Source organism: Theropithecus gelada, chromosome 2 (assembly GCF_003255815.1).
Source record: "Theropithecus gelada isolate Dixy chromosome 2, Tgel_1.0, whole genome shotgun sequence".
Classification (NCBI taxonomy): Eukaryota; Metazoa; Chordata; class Mammalia; order Primates; family Cercopithecidae; genus Theropithecus; species Theropithecus gelada.
In genome coordinates this window covers 142336434-142358200 of record NC_037669.1, presented here as the reverse complement: position 1 = coordinate 142358200, position 21767 = coordinate 142336434, and the positions used below count along the sequence as shown (strand labels likewise).

Below are 21767 nucleotides of genomic sequence, written 5' to 3'. Positions count from 1 at the left end.
GCCTTTCAGTAACTCTCTTCTTTAAGTCAGATCACTATGTTTTTTGTTTTGTTTTGTTTTAAATGTGTCTTTTAACATACCATTTGCTCTGTTGTAGCTCACTTCTTCCCATATGAAAAAATTTCCCCATCTTTTCCCAGTGTTAACTAGAATTTCCTGTTTTTGTTGAGGTGTAATTCAAGCCTCATAAAATCTGCCATAGGTATTTCATCCCATAGCCTTTTTCCCTCTAAGTTTCTATCAACTCTTCCCACAATATTTTAACACATTTCTTCTTGGCTTGTGTTGTTTTATGTATAGGTTTTATTTTGCCCACAAGATTTTAAGATTAATGTTATCTGCATCTTGATGCTTTCTCAGTTCAATTCCTCTTTCTAGACATTTGTAAAATGTTACATAAGGTTAATGATCCTGGGCCTCATCCTGATTCATTGGGCAAACCCATGCTTCTCTATCTAACCAGACAAAGCAGTGTTTAAATCTCAGCTCTGCCTAAGTGTGACCTTAGGGTAGTTACACTTACCATCTTTCCTCATTTGTAAGCAATATAAAAGAATATCTACATTGTGGAGTTGTATTGAATATTAGGGATAATATGTGTAAAGCACTAGCACACAGAGGTTTCTTTTTAAAAGGTCTCTATTCATGATCAGCTAAACAGCATAATCATTTCTATTTTCTTATAAGGCATGTTTTATTAGTGTCAATATTACAAATTTGTTCAGGCTAGAAATAAGATGGATTATTGTGTTGTTCCCAGGTTTCCTTTTAGAACCTGTCTTGTTGAAGACTCTTCTATTAGCAATCCGCTATCTTCTGACAGACTGGCTATTTATAATAACAAGCCAGCAGTTCCATTATTTCTTTAAACCTCTTGGTTCGGTGCCACCTGGTCTATATAATTTAGTTGCATGTAATTTGTTTATTGGATGTAAAATACTTAGTGCATTTACCATAATTTGAGCTAATAGCTCTGATTAGTCTCCTTAAAAAGGCAGATTGCCAATACAATTTAGAAGGCTTTATGATGTAGTTTTCAGTTTTGATGGCTGTTTTGGATTTGCATTTGTTCTCTGTGCATGCTTTGTTTCATGAATCTTTAAGTTCTTTGCTTCCATCTGACACCATGTGTTTGAGGTTGCATTTTATGAATGGGAAACTTTGCAAATGCTTACTAAATGATTTAAAATTTATTTCTGCCTCATGTGTTCTTAAAAATACCAGCTGCTGCTTAGTTGAAAATGTAATTTAATTTGACTGACACATGAGTTTTATAGTTCATAAACATGGATGTATTTTCCTTGTTTGTATTCATAAGCCTGTTAGTCCATATGTTAATGTGTTCTTTGATTTAATTTCATTTATTTATTTTAAAAATCAATAAAAACAACAGAAACATTGGGAAAGCCTTCATACTTGCTATATTTTTGAAACATGCTTCTGTTTTTTGGAGATCACACTTAGGCCTACAGAATTTCTTCCCATTTTAGTGGTTTCCTAAGGTTTCTATTTTAGGAGTTGTATCATCATATTAACAGAGAACAGCTTTTGATATTATATAATTTTGTACTGTATTTATAGAACTAAGTGCATTTTGGATGTGTGAAAGACATATTTCTCCTAAGTTGTTTGGTACAGTTTTAAAAGCCTAATGGCTAGATTTAGTTAAACATGGTAGACTGTTATAAATCCATTCATGTATATTGATGATTCTTAATAATTTGAGAGTGAGAAAGCCTCTTGCAAGATTATTACTTTATCTCTTCTCTCCAGAAAAGTTTATATGTAGACAATCGCAGATTTAAGGACCCCCGAAGACCAGTTTGGGAATTGGGATAGTACAGGGGTCCCCAATCCCCCAGCCGTGGTCCCATGCCTGTTAGGAACCAGGCCGCACGGCAGGAGTTGAGTGGTGGGCTAGCAAACATTACTGCCTGAGCTCTGCCTTCTGTCAAATCAGTGGTGCATTAGATTCTCATAGGAGCATGAGCCCTCTCGTGAACTGTGCAAGCAAGAGATCTAGGCTGCACGCTTCTTACGAGAATCTAACTAATGCCTGATGATCTGAGGTGGAACAGTTTCATTCTGAAACCATTCCCTCAGTGGAAAAGTTGTCTTCCACAAAAGCAGTGCCTGGTGCCAAAAAGGTTGGGGACCCCTGGGATATGACATGTATATGTGTAAGTATAAGACACTGTATAAGATCTTGAAGAAAAATATAAATAGATTAATATAAATACTGTAAGCAGGGAGCAATTAATATAGGTACATGGGGCATAGGGGTACAGGACAGGGCAAGCTTCATGGAGATGATGGAATTTGAAGTACTGATAGGCGTTCAGAAGACAAAGCCATTTCTACACAGGGTCAAGAAAGCAACCGACCTGTTTAGCTATCCATGAGTATTGAAATTTCCTTAAGGATAATGACTTTCTGATTGACCCTCAAGTTCCACATTGTGTCTAGTGTGGATACAGTTATCTTTAAGCTCAGCAACTACTTGCTGAATTCAGCCACAGTTTTTACTCATTGTTGTGGTTTCTGAGACCACTTTTCTCTGTGTTCTAACATGTTACATGTTTGCCTTCATACATATTTTTATTCAGGGAAAAAAGTTAAATGATGTAATTTCAATGACTATGTGCATTGGTTGGCTTTAAAAAGAAATTTAAAACAAGTTTGGTATTAGCAGGAAACAGCTTTTGATATTGGTCTAATTTTTTATTTCTTAAATTGTGTCTTTGGCAACAGTTACTTTTTGGGTGTGGAAAGAAACATTTCTCCTCAGTTCCTTGGTTAGCTTTTTGGGAAAAGTTAAAATGGTCACGAAAGCATCAGATAAAACTAATAGTAACCCCAATGGAGTATACTTTTGTTTAAATAAAAGCCAAGTGAAGTCTGTACTGCCATGGTAATATCATGCAGAAATAATAAGTTAATATATGTAACAAATAATCAAGGTTTACAGACTACATTCTTAAGAGATTATTTTTTTCCTCCCTTTGGAAAGTAGTGATATCTAAGGGGAAGAGGGTGTGGGGGACTGGCATTTTCTCAGCATTCATAGTTGGATAACAAAATCCACCTAAAAATAAAATATGTACTCATATGCAAAAATGCTGAACTTACTTTTTTGATTATTGACCTTTCTTTGCACAACTAAAACATACTTGTCACAGTTTTGTTGACTGGTTGATTTCTTGTCATTATTCCTACATTAGAGTAGTGAGTCCTGTGCCAGCAAACAATTTATATTAATTAGTTTTTTTAAAAATCACTCTCTGCATGATTTTATCTCCTGTGTTTATAATGTTATAATATGAGCTATTAATTTAAGCACATTTTAAAAATACATTTAATTGATTCAAGTAATATTTTATAAGTGCCTACCCTGTGTCAGACTATTTCATAGGTGCTATGGAGGCTATGAGATGAACAAAGTATTAATTTCTTGGGGCAGTCATATCTCCTACAGATTTAGTTTTTTTCAGTAATAGGATAATATTATTCTGATTTATCCACACTGTTGTCTCTTTCAGAAATCTAACTTGAATTGGTGGGATAGTTTTAGAGAAGTCAGAAATAATGGAGAAGAGAATTTTTCGCTGTGCCAAGTCAACTGACCTGACTGGGGTTGAATATGTAGAACTCATTTCTCTTACCTAGCTTTCAGATCCAGAGTCTGAATAATTGCATATCCTTTTTACATTTGGGAACTTGACTCGGGGCTTTCCCTGACCCTTTGGAACATGACTCAGGTTTTATTTTTATGCAATTATTGCAGAGTGTTGAATCATTATAATGCTGATAACTAAAACGGAACTAATATTAGACTTGGAAATTCTTCTAAAAAATTAATATGCCTGTTTCTTAAAAACACTTAACACTCAAACACTCTGAGACATACCATTATGGAATGCTCATAAGGTAATGTATTTCAAGAGTTTCTTACTGAAATTAGTATCCAGAACTACATATGTTCAAAAGTATTTCATGTATTCAAAACTACGTATATATATGTTTGCCCTCCCAATTTTTATTTTGTTCAACCAATATGCAAATAATGGTCTATCTGATCCTTCATTTTTGCTGGTAGTCTAAAGGTCATGCAATAAGTAGTTTTTGTCTGGGTTTATTTTTACTTATAACAGAAAAATTATTTTTAAAGTGAGATGTAATAACATGTTTTGACACTTTTCAGATCTTTCATGTAAGAAAATTCTGCCACACATCCGACTATATTCTTATGGTGCAAAGGTTACTATTTTGGAAGCTAGCTTTAGGAAAGATCAAATAGCTAGATAGAATCAGAGTAAGCAGCTTCAGCCTGCAGGTATTTTTAATTTTTTAAAAAGCTTTCTAAAGGAATTTTACAGAATATTTTGGATGATCAAGCTAGTGATATGAATTGGTTCTATCTGACTCATTTCTATGTGTTAGACATGGTATTAAGCATTTTAAAAATATTATTTTACATATGAGAAGAATATTGTCATTCTCATTTAAAAGGTTAGGAAACTGAGGGTTACAAAAGAAGTAATTTGCACAAGTTCATCCCACTAATTCATGGCAGAGGTGGGAATTGAATGCTCAAGGTCTGGTGACTCCTAAGCCTGATTATAGCAAGTTTCTACCTCTTTAGAGCAAAACAGATATATTACTTTGGGTCCTTTTAGTGTTTTAGCTTGTATCCTCATCCTTTATTTACTTCAGTAGGTTTTTATAATCAATTGTAAAACATCTATGTTTCAAGAGCATACCTGAGATTTATTTCTACATATGTTCATAATCTAGTCCTAGGTATATAGTATAGACTTTGTTGATTTATAGAGTTGAGGGACACTGTGACAAACCACTGTCTTCCTTATAACATGACTTTTTATTTTTTGATTTGCAGGTTTTAAATGCACAGAGAGCAGGATACAAGGCAGCCATAGTTCACAATGTTGATTCTGATGACCTCATTAGCATGGGATCCAACGACAGTAAGTACAGGTATCACTTTTCTTCTCTCCTGTTTGACAGATCATTTGTAACTAAAAATTAACAGGATTTTCCTTCTCTCATATTCTTTTTAAAAAGCAGAATTTCTTCTCTATCAGATAATCCCCCATTCTTAACTCTCTTTGGATGATTTTATTCATAGTAGAGATGAAAATGACTTTCTTTTCTGAACAGTTTTTTTAAAACATAAGTGTTTTGTTTATTGATGTTTTGTTAAAAACCAAAATTTTAACAAAAACTGGGAGAAACAGCTTTAATAGGGATAAACATGCTGAGTTAAGAATGCCATAGAGGGCGTTTTGTAATTTATTTAGAGATTCACAGCATTATTTTAGGGTCCGCACATACACTAAGTAGCTGCTATAATCTGCTGAAATTCCAAAGCCACATACTTGTGCTTCCTTATACCAGTTGGTTAGTATCCCTTTGTCATACACTGGCATGTTCGTAGTTTTTCATTTCAGATGGGAATGTTTTTCCTTACTCTCTACTAATTATTGGCTTGTAGGGAACAACGAGCCAATTTTAGTGACATAACTGGCTATAATAAGACACTGACTTTTAAGCTGTATGCCTCACTTAATGTAGTTTCTATCACTCAGGGCACTATGGGGTTTTATCAAAACCTTTCTAATTTATACTAAGATTATTTACCGTCAACACTTAGGATTAGAATTTATTTTATTTTGTTTTGAGTGCATAACCACAGTATATTTTGCTATTAAGTCCTATTGATTCATATTTTCAAGGTAAAGCGAAGTATAGACACAAAGCTATAGACTGATAGAAAACACTGGAATGTATTTAGGAGTTTAAATAACTACATCCTGAAAAGGAAATATTTTATATTCCTTAACCAAAAAGCCTTATTTTAGCCTATGACAGTGTTTTCTGTTGTTTTTGTTTTTGCCCTTCTTTTTTCTTTTTTTTTTTTTTAAGATGGAGTTTCACTCTTGTCGCCCAGGCTGGAGAGCAGTGGTGCGATCTCGGCTCACTGCAACCTCCGCCTTCCCGGTTCTAGTGATTCTTCTGCCTCAGCCTCCTGAGTAGGTGGGATTACAGGCACCTGCCACCATGCCTGGCAAATTTTGTATTTTCAGTAGAGACACGGTTTCTCCATGTTGGTCAGGCTGGTCTTGATCTCGTGACCTCAGGTGATCTGCCTGCCTCAGCCTCCCAAAGTGCTGGGATTACATTTGTGAGCCACCGCGCCTGGGCATTTTTGTCCTTAACCCTGATAGAGTGAGGCAAAATTATAATATATAAAAGGTAAAATTTATTAATGCATTTCTTAGGTAATTTATTTATATTTTAAATTATTATTTTAACCTCCTAGCTGATTAAATCTTTATGACTGTAGAGTCCATTAAGTACCCATGAGAAGTTTTAGCATTTCAAGAATAGTTTGACAGCTACTACATGGGAATTATAGGACTTACTTAAGTGAGTTTACTTATCAAATAAACTGGTAATGTTAGTACTGCCAATTTGACACATTTTACTTCTCCTCCTTTAACTATTACCCTCTTTAAAAAAATTATCCCAGTTGATACATCCCAGGGTCAGTAACTTTTGTGATCTGTATACATTTATTGGCAAAATGGAAAGCATGCATAGTCTGAAAATAGATAGGCCTGAATTTGAAATCAAATCCTACTTGTATCAGTTGTATAACTTTGAGCAAGTTACTTACTCTTTGTATGTTTTGCCAAAGTTCCAAGCCCAGGATTTAGCAAATCTTCAAGACCTTCTCAAGGGCTGGATATGTTTTGGATTGAACAAATTGATTATTATTTGTAAACTATTTACTCTTTTGACATGTTTTCAGTAAAAATTTTTCAGGCTGAAATTGTCAGTTCCGTTTATCACTTATTTTTTCTTTATAATACCGTAAAACCTTTTTGTGATAATCATGTCAGCTCCTAAAGAAATATGTTCAATATTAAAAGTAGCACATAACCATATAAGCCTGCTGTTTCCATGGAAATGTTTCAACTGAGTTGTTATTCAAAGACTGCTCAGAATTTTGGTTCTTGACTTTGTTGCTTAGATTATTTTCTATGATATTTTGCTCCATCTTTGCCCGTGTGTTTAAACATTTTATATGTATGGAGACAAATGTTGTAAAGATGTTTACCATTTTCATCTTTACTGTTACTTGGTAGAGGTAAGAAAAGCATGGATTTATCAGAAGAGGCTTGTATCTGTCCCTCTTTTCAAGGCCTTCCCTAGGAATACTGGTATCGTATACTAAGTAGAGATACTAATGCCTGGAAACAAAAGGAAGTTTTAAAAGCCCCTTCCTGTTGACGCTTCACATGAGGAATATACCAATTTTTATTTTAGCCAGAAATAATGGATTAATTCAGTGGGCCAATAACATTCTTTATCTTTAGGAGACAGCAGAAAGTGGTAGGAAGGACACCAACTTCAGAAACGGGAAATATGTGTTTTTTTCTAAGACAGACTAGTTGATATATGAGCCAGGTACCTGCACCCTCAGGAAAGTTACTTAATCTTTATAAGCCCATTATTTTCATCTATAATAGTGTGCATAATTTTAATAATTATTTGACCTGGCGAGTTTGTGAAAATCTTATGAGAGAAGGTATATGAGAAAACCCATGCAATGGCAGAGTGAGAGGAACCTAGATAAGGAATAAGAAGCCTCAGGTTTGAGTCCAAACTGTGCAAATATCTAACTGTATATCTCTGGGTCATTTTTTTCTCCTTTTTTTCTTTGATTTCTTCCTTCAGCAAATGCTTTTTGACAGCCTAGTGTGCACTGTTTTAGGCATTGAGACTATAGCAAGTAATGATGCAGTCAGAGGCTCTGCCTTCGTATCTTTCATTGAGGTAGTAGAGTGCAGTAGTTAAGAGAGTACTTTCTGGGTACTGCCTGTCAGGGTTTGAATCCCAGCTCTACCACCTAGTAGCTGTATGACCTTGGATACGTTACCTAATATCTATATGCTTCAGTTTTTCTGATCTGTGAAATTGGGATAATGATAGTACCTAAGTCATTTAGTTGCTATAAGGATTGAATGAATTAAGGCCTGTTAAGCATCTAGAAGACTTCCTCATGCATAGTAATAATTTAATGGTTGTTCAGCTATTATTATTGTGATTATTATCATTTTATTGCATTCTAGAGTGGGAGAGAAGAAATGAACACGTAATCAAATAGATGTGCTATAATGTCAAGTAGTGATAAATGCTATGAAGAAAAATATCAGTGTAAGGGGATATAGAATGACAGAGATGAAAGGAAGGCAGCTATTTTATATAGGGTGGTCAGAGAAAGCTTCTGTGAGGCATTGCAATTTGAGCACAGATCTAAAGTTAGTGGCTGAGTCATGCAGATTTCTGAAGGAGGGTATTCCAAGGAGAGGGAACAACAAGTACAATAACTTGAAGATAAAGCATGCTTGGTGTTTCCAAGGTGTGGCATAAAGCCACAATGGCTGGATTAGTGAACAAGGGAGGGAGTGGCAGGGGATAAAGTTAGAGAAGGAGCCAGGGGTCAAATATGATGGGCCTTATCAGCCATGATAAGGACTTTGGAATTTATTCTAAGTAAGTTTTAGGCTGGGTGCAGTGGCTCAGGCCCGTAATCCTAGCACTTTGGGAGGCCAAGGTGGGAGGATTGCCTCATCTTCGGAGTTCGAGACCAACCTGGGCAACATGGTGAAATGCCGTCTCTACTAAATATATAAAAAATTAGCCAGGCGTGGTGGCGTGCATGCCTGTAGTCCCAGCTACTTGAGAGGCTGAACCACAAGAATCACTTGAACCTGGGAGGCGGAGGGTGCAGTGAGCTGAGATCGTGCCATTGTACTCCAGCCTGGGCAACAGAGCGAGACTCCATCTCCAAATGAATGAACGAATGAATGAATGAATGAATGAATAGGTTTTAAACAGCTGTGTAATATGACATATTTTATAAAAGGAGCACTTTGGCTGTTCTTTGGAGAGAACACTGAAGGTGAAAGATGAGCAAAAGTGCCAACAGAGAAGATTTATAAAGTTGCTGCAGCAGCCAGGCAAGAGGGATGGTGGTTTGGAGTATTAGTAGTTAAAGTAATGAGAAGTGGTAGGAATATGGCTATATTTTGAAGCTGACAGGATTTGGTATAGGGAGTAAGGGAAAGGGAGGAGTCAAGGATGCCTCCAAGATGTTTAGCCTGAGAAACTAAGTGAATGTCTATGCTGCTTACAGAGGTGAGAAATAGAGTTGATCAATTGAGGGAAAAGAGACATTCAGAGTTCAACTGAGAAACTTTGTTTGAAACATCTATTAGGAAATCAAATGGAGATATTGAATGAGCAATTGGGTATACGAATCTGGAGACGTTGGGACTGGGTCATTCAAATTGTAATTTATCTTTGTTTGGCAGTATATACCTCACAGAGTTGTTTTACAGATCAAAATAAAGTAGAGTGTTTTAAAAGTATTTTGTGAAGTAAAACATATTTAGTTTTGTTTTCAGTAGATAATGTTGCCATTTTCAAAATGGTTCCTCATATTTGCTTACAATATTTTCTCCCTTTTTCTTAATCATTTTATTAAAGTAAGGAGCTTTCTACATACATCTCTTTAGATATCATAATTCAAAGAAGCTAGGTTACTTCCAATATTATTAGCCAGTAGTCACAAGCCAAAAGTTCTTCCTTGAGTTTGTCATAGTATCTTCATGAAAGAATAAAATATCATACACAGGGTATATAATTGCAAGTTTTAAGTATCAAAATAAGCTTTAAACTCATATGTGGTAGAGAAAATATCTTAGCAAGATAGAAAATATCTCCCAAATATGAAAAATATGTATAGTCGTATAACAACACCTCTGCATCTATTAAAAAAATGAAATAATGCGTATAGCTCCAGCTACTTGGGAAGCTGAGACAGGAGGGGCACTTGAACCCAGGAGTTACAGGCTGTAGTATGCAATGGTGGCATCTGTGAATAGCCACTGCACTGCAGCCTGAGCAACCTAGTGAGACCCTGTCTCTAAAAAAAATAAAAATAAAAATAAATGATGAGGTAGATCTGTATTTATTGACATAACAGGATGTCTGATCTGTATCATTGTGTAGAAAAAAGCTTACACTTTAAAAATTATATGATCACATTGATGTTAAAAAATAAAATTGTATTGATCACATTGATATAAAAGTAGTGATTAAATATTTCTTGACTAATATTTTTTGTTTCTGCCCTCTTTGGGCTTTGGGGCTTACATGTTTTTGTTTTTTTCTGGTGTGTGTGTGTGTGTGTGTGTGTGTGTGTGTGTGTGTGTGTGGAGGGGTGTGTGTGTGAAAGAGAGAATGTGTGAGAGTTGAATGTTTATATTTGCATAAAACAATCTAGAAGTGAAAAAAACTTACTCTACCAAGGATATCAAGATTTTAAACCTTGTCTTTATAAGGATGAAACAATAACAGCAAAATAGATCAGTGATTTATAAGTTTGGGGGGGGTTGACTGTATGAGGGAATTTTGGTGGGTGATGGAACATTCTGTATCCTAACTGTGATTGTGGTTATAATTGTACGTATTTGTCACAACTTACAGAACTGCCTATTACTTCAAATAAAACATTTGTCCTTGGATGGGAAGGATTATGGTTTTGTTTTGTTTTCTTTTGCTTTACTTGCCTCCCCCTCTTTTAAATGCAAATGAATATGCATTGTTTTTAAAATGCAGAACAAAGTTATTTTGAAAACTATAAAAAGGAAACAAATGGGCCTTCTCTAAAGCCAAATGTGTTAAACTAACTCACAGCTAATAATGAGGCTGCTTTTTCTATTAGCAACATTAAGAGGATTGTTTTTATTTCTATTCCTGAGTAATGGGTAATTTTTACAAAATTCTTTTTGGGTGGCATTTGATTTTGGTTTTGAATATGGGTAGAAGAGTCAAATATCTTAAGATACCAATCAAACACAAAGCTTTGCCATGAGTGCCAGGCTTATGAGGAAGTAGAAATTTACCCAGCTTTCCTACTCTATTCCCTTTCTCAACACCTGGCAGCCTTTCAGTCTGGAAAGCCAGAGATGTGTGGCATTACTTTTTAGATTGTTGTGAAGTTGTCTTTTCTTATATTCTCTGGCTTATACCTCTCATGGAAATGGGTATGTAAAAGAAGCTTTTTCTCTTTTTCATTTAGGAATTAAGTTATGTGTGGGAAGAAAACCTAAAATTTCTTCCTCATCTTTCTTCTCTAACAAATTATGTCTAGAGAGGAAGAATCAAATGGAAATATTAACAATAAAAATTATATCTGCATCTCATAGACTATTGAGAGAATTCAGGTAATGTATATATGCAAAATGTTAGCTTTGTTACTGTAAATGTTATGTTTCTCAACCATTTTGATGATGAATAAAATCTGCAATCTGGAAAATCAAGCAATAGACAATTAAAGTTGATTATAATTGTTTCCAGTTGCATTTGCTGCTATTATGAAGAAAGTTAAGTTGATTGTACACTAAGTATGGGCTTTTAAGAATAATTTTATTATTCTTTTATACAGTTGAGGTACTAAAGAAAATTGACATTCCATCTGTCTTTATTGGTGAATCATCAGCTAATTCTCTGAAAGATGAATTCACATATGAAAAAGGGTAAGTAATGGATATAAAAAATCATGTTGCTTAAAATTCTTCTTTATATTAAGGTAGAATTATATAATATTGTAATCAAAATTATGTTTCAGAATGAACTCTGTAGTGCCAAATTATCCCTTTTTAAATAATTATGCTTTTAAGATGTAGTATTTTAAAGTATTTTACTACTTTTTCTTTGTATGATTATGTTGAAAATGTATTCATGCTAGTGAGAGTAAGTCACCCTTCTTGCTAAAATGATAAAATAACTTTTCATTTTACAGTTTAATCAAACTACTAGTATTTTAAAACAATGCAATTTATGTTTATATGACATTTTCTATTAAGAAATGTTTGTATATTACTAAAAGATATTTTATATATTATAAACACAGAATCCAAAACATTGTGTTAAGTGACTAACATTTACAAAGACAAAAAGTCAATTTTCAAGTTTTAGAAGTTTGATTTGAATGAAAACTTTTATATGAAACTCTTCTCCCCCACCCCCACAAAATAATCTCATTACAAAGATAACATGTGGACTGAAATTAACTTGAGGCACAGCTGTCTCAGCTAATATAGAAAACATAGAGAAAATGGTACAATGAACACTTCAGAACTTCTTCCATGACACAGATCCCCAAAACGTAGTGGACCAGAACAGACTTTTGTCTAAGAGGAACACCAATAATAATAATAATAATAATAATAAAAGCAGCTAATATTTATTCAGCATTTAGCAAAGCTGGGGACTCATAAAGTAAGACTTCTATGTTTGTTATCCATTTCATCCTCACAACAACCCTCTAGTGGTTGTTATTATTATCACTTATTATCTACATTTGCCAAAAGAGGAAACTGGCACAATGAAATCCAATTCTAATTATTTAGGGGGAAAAGAAATCCATGAACATTTGTGTTTGAAAATGCATAAAAAAGAATAGGGCAGGGTTTTCTGTTTACTGTTATTGTTAGTTCCCCACTACAGTGTTGATATTTAAAATGCTGTTCACATATTATATGCTCAGAACAGTACGTTAAGGAATGTAATTTTGGAAGTTGTATCAACAAACAATTGCGCAAAGTTGTGTTTTGTCAGCCATGTTTGCTTGGTTAAAAGAGAGGAGAATTAGTACTTGCTTTTACCTCAATATTGCTCCCCCATTTAGAATACTTCTATATACTTTAATATGTATTTTAAAGAGTATTCTTTGTTTTTAATTATAAAACCATACTTTTTAAAATTAAAAAGTAATATATAGATGCTAGCAAAATATGGAAAAATTGAAATATAAAACATTTAAAGTGCAAGTCTCTATATGACACTATTGTCTAACAACTACTGTTTTTTAAAAAACCTTTGTTTTTCCCCATATTTGATTATTCACATTAATTAGTGATCACATGTTCATAAAATGGAACCATACAGTACATAATAATTTGTAACTTGCTTTATTTCCTTAATGTTTTGACCCTTTCCAGGCGAATACAAGTTTACAAACTCTCTTATCCCACCTCTGGGCTACAGATATATTGTGGCACTGAAAAATGTTTAAATTTTAAAAAGTTAAATAATATTCCAAATAGAATTTGAGGCAACACCCCATAATCAAGCAAATTAATGTATCTGCAATGAATATATGGCTATTTTTTCCTGTCAGTTCACTTTAAGTTGACTGTGAAATGAATTGCAAACATTATTTTTTAAAGCTTTTTAGGTTTTAGAATTGTTCATAAGGAATTGTAGAGCTGTACATAAAGATCTATTCTATCTATCTGTCTATCTATCTATCTACCTACCTACCTACCTACCTATCTATTTATCTGTCTATTTATTATCTACTACCTACTTTACCCTCAAGCCCCCTCTCTTTCTTTCAGTGGGCAGAACTAGGAAATATATATGGCTTTTAAAGATACAGTAAATCATGAGTGTATACTGTTGCTTTCAATTTAAATTCAAGAGCCTAGAATTTTTACTTTATTGATCTTAAATGGGTATTTTATTTTTCTATGCGGAAAGACACCAACATAATAATATATTGTCTTTTCTAATTGTAGAGTATATACACAACAGACTCAGAAGAAGAATATCAATGCTAGTACCAACATTTTTTTAAAAACAGTTCTTTCTCTGCTTAGAGTATATCATAATAGATAAGTTCAAATTTATTATTATTATTATTATTATTATTATTATTACTGAGACAGGCTGTTACTCTGTGGCCCAGGCTGGAGTGCAGTGGCATGATCTCAACTCACTGCAACCTCTGCCTCCTGATCTCAAGCAATCCTCCTACCTCAGCCTCCCCAGCAACTGGGGGCTAAAGGCAAATTATTTTTTTAAAAGATAAGTGAAATAGTCTGTGTGCAGATGTTATAAATTGAAAACACAGGTTTATTTGATTCATTTGCTTTCAGAGTTTAGAGATTGCTCTCCCTACCCCCAAGTGTGATTTTAAAAATTATATATAAACTTTAAGTCAAAATCAGTAAAACAATGTATATTCAAAGAAGTTCAGATTCTAAGTATCATGCTTCTTGTCCATCTTGTTCCTCTCCTTACCTTATAAGTAACAATTTAAAAAAGATTTAATTTATTCTTTAGTTCATTAAATTTAAAAATATACAGGAAAATATATCTCCTCTCCCCTGTCTTCTACCCTACTGCATAAACAGTATTCCCCTTCCTGCTTTTGACTTAATAGTTTATCCTTGAGTAGATACAGATATTCTTCATTCTTTTGTACAGCTGCATAGATCTCTTGTTTTGTGGATGTTCTAGTTTAATCAGCCAGTCCCCTGTTGATCAGCATTTGAATTGGTTATGTTATGTTGTAATTAGAAATACTGCTGTAATGCATAACCTTATGCCTAAGTGTTTTCATGTTTTTGCCAGTATACTTTTGGAATAGATTTCTAGAAGTTGGATTGCTAGTTCAGAGGTAAATATATATGTATTTTTGCTAGATATTGTCAGTTCCCATCCATAAGGGTCATGCCAGCAGTTTATGAGGGTGTCTCTTTTATTGTAGCCTCACCAACAAAGTTGTTGTCAGGTTTTTTTATTTTTACTAATAGGTGAGAAATGGTATTCTGTTATCGTTTTCATATGTATTTCTCTTATTACAAGCACATTTGAGCATTTTCTTCTTATGCTTACGCACTACTTGTATTTTATTTTTTATGAGCTGTTTATCTCTAGGTCAGTTTTTCATATTAGATTGTTGGTCATTTTCTTCCCTATTTTTATAAGTTCTTTATTTTATTAGGTATGTTGGCCCTTTAATTTTTAATATTACAATATTTTTTGTATTTTGAAATTTTTATTTCACTGTGGTGTTGGGTTTTTTTAAATGTAACCAAAAATCAAATGTCTTTTCCCTTGGGCTGTTGGTCTTGAGTCTTAATAAAGTTTTCCCTACTCCTGTGTTATAGAGGAATTCAGCCACATTTATACTTGTACGGCTTCATTTTTAACATTAAATCTCTGGTTCATTTGTAATTTATCCTATATATGGCTTGAAGAATGTATCCAATCATATCTTTTTCCAAATAGCCATCAGTTATTCCAATGGGTTTTTTTGGTCCTTCCTAGTGAAATTTTAAAAACAATTTTATTGAAATATATCTCACATACCATAAGGTTTACTCATTTAAAGTGTAAAATTCAGTGATCTCAGTATATTTATAGAATTCTGCAACCATCATCACATTCTAATTTTAGAACTTTTTCAATATCCCAAGTAGAAACCCCTTACACATTTGCAGTCACTTCCTGTTTCCCAGTCCCTTCTCCGTCCACTCCAGCCCCAGGCAATCACTAATCTACTTTCTCTCTCTATGGATTTGTCTATTCTGGTTATTTCACATAAATGGAATCACATAATATTCTTTGATGGTTTTTTTTCATTTAGTGTAATGTTTTCAAGGTTTATCATATTGTAGCATGTATTGGTACTTTATTCGTTTTATTGCTGGATATTATTCCATTGTATGGATATACCATGTTTTGTTTATCTTTTCATCAGTTGATGGACATTTAGCTTATTTCCACAACTTGGCTATTACGGATAATGCTTTTTTCACTATTTGTGTACAAATTTTTACATGTGCGTATGTTTTTATTTCTCTTTGGTATATACCTAGAATGGAATTGTTGCATTATGTGGTAACTCTATGTTTAACACTTTGAGGAACTGCCAGACTTTTTCCAAAATGCCTTCACCAATTTATATTCACACCAGCAATGTATGAGGGTTCTAGTTTTTCCTTCCAAAGGAATTTAATAATCAACTGGTCTAGCTTCAGAAAAACCTGATGAGATTTTTATTGAGATTACATTATATTCATAAATTAATTTAGGAAGGATTGACATTTTTAGGGTAAGTCTCCTTATTCAAGAGTGTGGTATGTCCTTTCATTTGTTCAATTCTGCTTTTTCTTTTTTTTTAAAGAAAGGGTCTCACTCCAGTTGCGCAGGCTGGAGTGCAGTGGCTCCAGCTCACTGCAGCCTTGATCTCCGAGGCTCAGGTGATCTTCCCACTGCAGCCTCCTGAGTAGCTAGGACTACAGGCATGCACCACCTTGCCCAGCTAATTTTTTGTATTTTTAGTAGAGATGGGGTTTCACCGTGTTGCCCAGGTTGGTCTTGAACTCCTGGACTCAAGCAATCTGCCCACCTCAGCCCCACAAAGTGCTGGGATTACAGGCGTGAGTGAGCCACTGCACCTAGCCAACTCTGTTTTTATGTATTCAGTTTTGTTTAGTTTTTTTAGTCCAAAATCTATGTGAGATAAACATTTCTTGTTAAATTTATGCCAAGGTATTTTATTGTTTACTATCATAAGTGGACTCTGCTCTTTCATTACCTCTACTAACTGGTTTTAATTTGTACAGCTGAAAGCTCATTTTTAGGTGTTGATATTATAACCTGCAATTTGACTAAATTCTCTTACTGTTGGTGGCAGTTTTTTCATATAAATAGGAATAGTTTTATCTTTTCTTTTCCAATTCTTATGCTTCTAATTGCTTTTCCTTATCAAATTGCATTGGTAATAACTTTAACACCATGTTAAATAGTAGTAGAGATAGGCATCTTTCCCTTTTTACTCCCTTTAGTGAGAAAGCTTCTCTTTTCCTCTTCAAGTAAGATTCTAATTTTTTTATCATATTAATGAAGTATTCATCAATTACTGTTTTATTGTACTTTATTCTTTTTAGCTACTGTCCACTCTTCTAACTACTTAAAAAGGATGATGTATTCTGTATTTAACAATAGTCCATTGTTTAGCCATATCCTAATTTACTTAGCCAGTAAGCCACTGGCTGTAAGCATGACCTCTGGAGTAAGAGCTGCATGGATTCAAATCCTGGCTTCGATCGCTTCTTAGCTGTGTGACCTTCAACAAAAAATTTATTATCTCTGGGCTGTAGCCTCTATTCTCATTAAAATGTGAACAGTAATAGAACCTACAGCATATAGCATTGCTGGAAGGATTAAACACTTTAATAAAATTCTTAGAAGAATACCTGGGACATAGTAAATGCTTCATAAATGTTAATGCTTACCTTCCAGTTTTTGTCTATTACAGAAAGTGCTACAGTGATATCCCTGACCATATACTATGTGCAGTTGCGCAAATGTTTCTTTAGCAAAAGTACCTAAACGTGGAATTTTTTTAATTAAGGAGAAACAGTTTTAAATTTCAGTAAACAACTGTCATATTGCCCTTTAAAAAGGGGAACAAGTTATGTTTCCACCAACATTTTAGGAAAGCCAATGTTTTCCCCTACTCTTGCCAGAAATACATATTATCAGTCTTTTTATGACCTCCCAATCTGACAAGAAGAAAATGAGTTGGTCCGATTAGGATTTCTTTATTCACAAGGAATATTTTTATAAACTGCTGTTCTTTGTCAATTTTGGTCTTTTAAAAACTTAAATTCTAGGAGCATTTTGTAACTTTTATTAGGGAAGGCAAATTATTGGATAACATACAACCTTTACAAGTTGTAGGCAGAGACAAGGCTTGTTTTTGATCAGAGTGAGTAGTGAGGTTCACTGGAGGGATTGCTGGGCTGTGGCCTTTGGGAGGGTATTTAATCTTCATGGACATATTTTCTCTTTTGAAAATGAAGAGTTAGAACAAAGAACCTTGAAGTTCCTTTAAGATTTCTGTATTCTCTCTGATGGTTAGAGATTCTATTTTTTCCACATTTAATCCCTAGCACTGGGCCCAATGGCTACATCACAGTAGATATTTAGTAAATTCTAATGAAATTAAACTGCTTTTATGCTACCTCAGAATTCCTCAAGAAGACAGAGCAGTGCCCTGGCAGCAAATGGGGACACAGGACTGAGCACAGAGCCTGTTTATTAAGGGATGTAAGATGTTTAATGAGGCAGCTGTGAGTTTTGTCTGAAAGGAGCAAGTTCAAGCAAGTAGTCAGATGAAATAGTGGGAATATCCAGCAGTTGGGCTGAATACAGGATATTGCCTGGAAAGCTGATCTATAGGACAGAAGGCTCTGCTGTGTGGCTGTAAATCCACTGAGGCACAGTAGTTTGATTGGTGGGGGTTGGATGTCAGGAAAGAACAGACAAGACTTTATGTGTCAACAGAAGGATGGGGAAATTAGACAGGTTATTATTATCAAGCTTAAGTCTAGGCAGCTGGTTTGAAATTAGCCTGGGAACTCACACAAAGGAAAATAAGACCCTATTTTCTGGGTTGCTTAGATGATCTTCAATGATCAAATCTTAGCTGCAGAGCTCATAAGATGTGCTGTATTTAGGCATGGACATGGAAGCAGTGTGGTGGGATACTTCCTAAAGCTGTTTAAATGCCTTCTTCCTCAAATACAGATTAATCTGGGACTAGGGCAAGGATGAGTCTGCAAGTTCAGCTGTGGGAGACCTGGGCTGACAGAAGAAATAGAAATGGAGCCAGAGGACTCAAATTCCATTGTAGTCCTGTTGTAGTTCCCTGTATCATCACTATCACCACATCCACCATTAGCGATTTGGTTAAGAAAAAAACAGTATCTTGAATGTACATTGAGCTTTTGATTCAAGATGCTCAAAACCTTTTTTTTTTTTTTTTTTTTTGAGACAGAGCCTCACTATGCCACCCAGGGTGGAGTGCAGTGGTGGGATCCCAGCTCACTGCAACCTCTGCCTCCTGGGTTCAAGCTAAGGTTCCAGCCTTAGCCCCTGGGGTAGCTGGGACTACAGGTGCTGGCCACCATGCTTTTTTTTTTTTTTTTTGTATTTTTAGTAGAGTTGGGGTTCTGCCATGTTGGTCAGGCTGGTCTTGAACTCCTGTGGCCTCAAGTGATCCACCCACCCTGGCCTCCCAAAGTGCTGGGATTACAGGCGAGATGCCCCAAATTTTTTTTTTTTAATCAATTGTTGACCCTTTAAAATCCTCACAATATATCTTGACAGTAAACTAAAATGTATTTAGTTTCTAATGGAGAGCATTAACAGGATATGTAGAATATTAGATTTAGAACGTGGGCATATGAATCTTAGCATAATGCTTACTAGGAAATTCTGGAATTGATTCCATTTCTGTAGTTACAAACACACAGGAAGTTCCTAGTTCACTGGGACTTCCTGATTTGTTCTGTTTTTTGTTTTGTTTTTTTGAGACGGAGTCTCGCTCTGTCGCCCAGTCTGGAGCGCAGTGGCGTGATCTTGGCTCACAGCAAGCTCTGCCTCCCAGGTTCACGCCATTCTCCTGCCTCAGCCTCCCAAGTTGCTGGGATTACAGGCGCCCACCACCACACCCGGCTAATTTTTTTGTATTTTTAGTAGAGACAGGGTTTCACCATGCTAGCCAGGATTGTCTCAATCTCCTGACCTCCTGATCTGCCTGTCTTGGCCTCCCAGAGTGCTGGGATTATAGGCATGAGTCACCACGCCTGGCCCTGATTTGTTATTTTAGCTTGCTCCTTCTCACCTAGAAGCTCTGTTTATTTCTGAGCAACCCTGGGGCTTGTCTCATAGGACAGGATTTATTTATCTCATCAAGGCTGAATGTGCCTTAGGAAGTCATAAACATAAAAAGAGAAGAAAAAGAATATGAGAGTTGTAAGCCTTCCTACTGCTGAGATACTAAGTTACAATGGGTTGAATTTAGGATATGCAATACTCTGGCTTCTAAACCCCAACAGTGTTAATTTATAGCAGGTTAGTGGCTGTGGGGTAGGGAGGTTGTAGAGGTCTCATGGAAAGGCTCCTATACTTAAAAGTGGTACTGTGTCCGGAACTGGTGGGTTCTTGGTTTTGCTGACTTAAAGAATGAAGCCACAGACCTTCGTGGTACAGTTCTTAAAGATGGTGTGTCTGGAGTTTCTTCCTTCTGATGTTCGGACATGTTCGGAGTTTCTTCCTTCTGATGGGTTCATGGTCTCGCTGGCCTCAGAAGTGAAGCTGCAGACCTTCAGGGTGAGTGTTACAGCTCTTAAGATGATGCATCTGGAGTTGTTTGTTCCTCCCGTCCAGAGTTGTTCATTCTTCCTGGTGGGTTCTTGGTCTCGCTGGCCTCAGGAGTGAAGCGTCAGACCTTTGTGGTGTTACAGCTCATAAAGGCAGTGTGGACCCAAAGAGTGAGCAGCAGCAAGATTTATTGCAAAGAGTGAAAGAAGGAAGCTTCCAGTGGGAAAGGGGACCACAGTGGGTGGCGCTGGCTGGCTCCAGCAGCCTGCTTTTATTCCCTTATCTGACCCCACCTACATCCTACTGATTGGTCTATTTTTCAGAGAGCTGATTGGTCCATTTTGAAAGAGTGCTGATTGGTATATGTGCAATCCTTTAGCTAGACATAAAGGTTCTCCAAGTCCCCACTATGGAGCCCCACTGGCTTCACCTAGTAGATCCCCCACCAGGGCTGCAGGTGGAGCTGACAGGCAGTCCTGCGCCTCGTGCCCGCACTCCTCAGCCCTTGGGTGTTGGATGGGACCTGGTGCCCCCGCGCAGGGGGCAGCGCTAGTCCAAGGGCTGGGGCTGCAGGACTGTGGTGGGGAGGCTGGGGCATGGCGAGCTGCAGGTCCCGAGCCCTACCCCACTGAGAGGCAGCTGAGGCCAGGCGAGAATTGGAGAGCAGCGCTGGTGGGCTGGCACTGCTGGGGGACCCGGCGCACCCTCTGCAGCTGCTGGCGCGGGTGCTAAGCCCCTGACTGCCCGGGCCTGGCGGCCTTGGCTGACTGCTCTGAGTGCAGGGCACGCCGAGCCCACGCCCACCCGGAACTTGCGCTGGCCCCCGAGCGCTGCAGCGCAGGCCGGATTTCCCCCGGCGCCTCTCCCTCCACACCTCCCGGCAAGCAGAGGGAGCCGGCTCCGGCCTCGGCTGGCCCAGAAAGGGGCTCCCACAGTGCCATGACGGGCTGAAGGGCTCCTCAAGCGCCGCCAGAGTGGACGCTGAGCCTGAGGAGGCGCAGAGAGCGAGGACTGCTAGCATGTTTTCATCTCTCAGTACCATTGGCTCAGGGCAGTTTCAGAGGGTATGTGCGGAGAACAGGGATATTGTTTGCAAAGCTGGCTGACCTCGTGCTGGAAGAGATGGTATTAAATAGAGCAGCTTAGGTCCTGCTGCTGCTGATTTTCTTTTTTACACTGACGATCTATAAGTTACTTTAGTATTTTGTGCAAAGCTGTACAAAGGTGTGTGGAATCCTTTTGTCATCCCCCATTCTGCTGGAAAGTGATTGAAATAAAAAGCTACTTGTATTCTAGCAATTGTAGCAATTTTTGGAAAGTTTAAATTATTGGGGGAAATTACTGGTATTATCTTTGTTGTTTGTTGGAGCTTGATAGAGCCCCTTGTGTGTGTGTATAAGAAATAATAGCGTGAAGATTTAAAAATAGCCTCGGAAAGTAATAAGTCGCATTCATGTTATTTGTCTCAAGTGCTGTTGTGTCCTAAGCACCTCTGTATGAGGAAAGAAGTAAATCTGTTTTTATTTTCCTTTATACTGAGAACGATTGTTTCTTATTGAACCTTTCTGTTATGAAATACCTGACTTCACTACCTAAAAAATTAACTGGCAGTGGATAACAGAGTAGCTTTGCTGGCACCATACTAGTCTAGTAGCACAGTGAACCCAATGGAGTGATCTGTCATATCTGTCATATTACTGAACATT

At 36.4% G+C, this 21767-nt stretch overlaps 1 protein-coding gene across 3 annotated transcripts in view; it reads left to right on the top strand.

Moving 5' to 3' along the window:
• Positions 1–21767, top strand: part of RNF13 (ring finger protein 13) — a 159353-nt gene that overhangs the window by 88872 nt on the left and 48714 nt on the right. For 2 of the 3 annotated variants that reach the window (XM_025376687.1, XM_025376688.1), the window contains 2 exons: positions 4898–4985; positions 11540–11630. In XM_025376687.1, the coding sequence (XP_025232472.1) occupies positions 4898–4985; positions 11540–11630 (179 nt within the window). Of the gene's footprint in view, positions 1–4897; positions 4996–11539; positions 11631–21767 lie in introns of all 3 variants that reach the window. The other variant, XM_025376689.1, reaches the window with a different exon arrangement.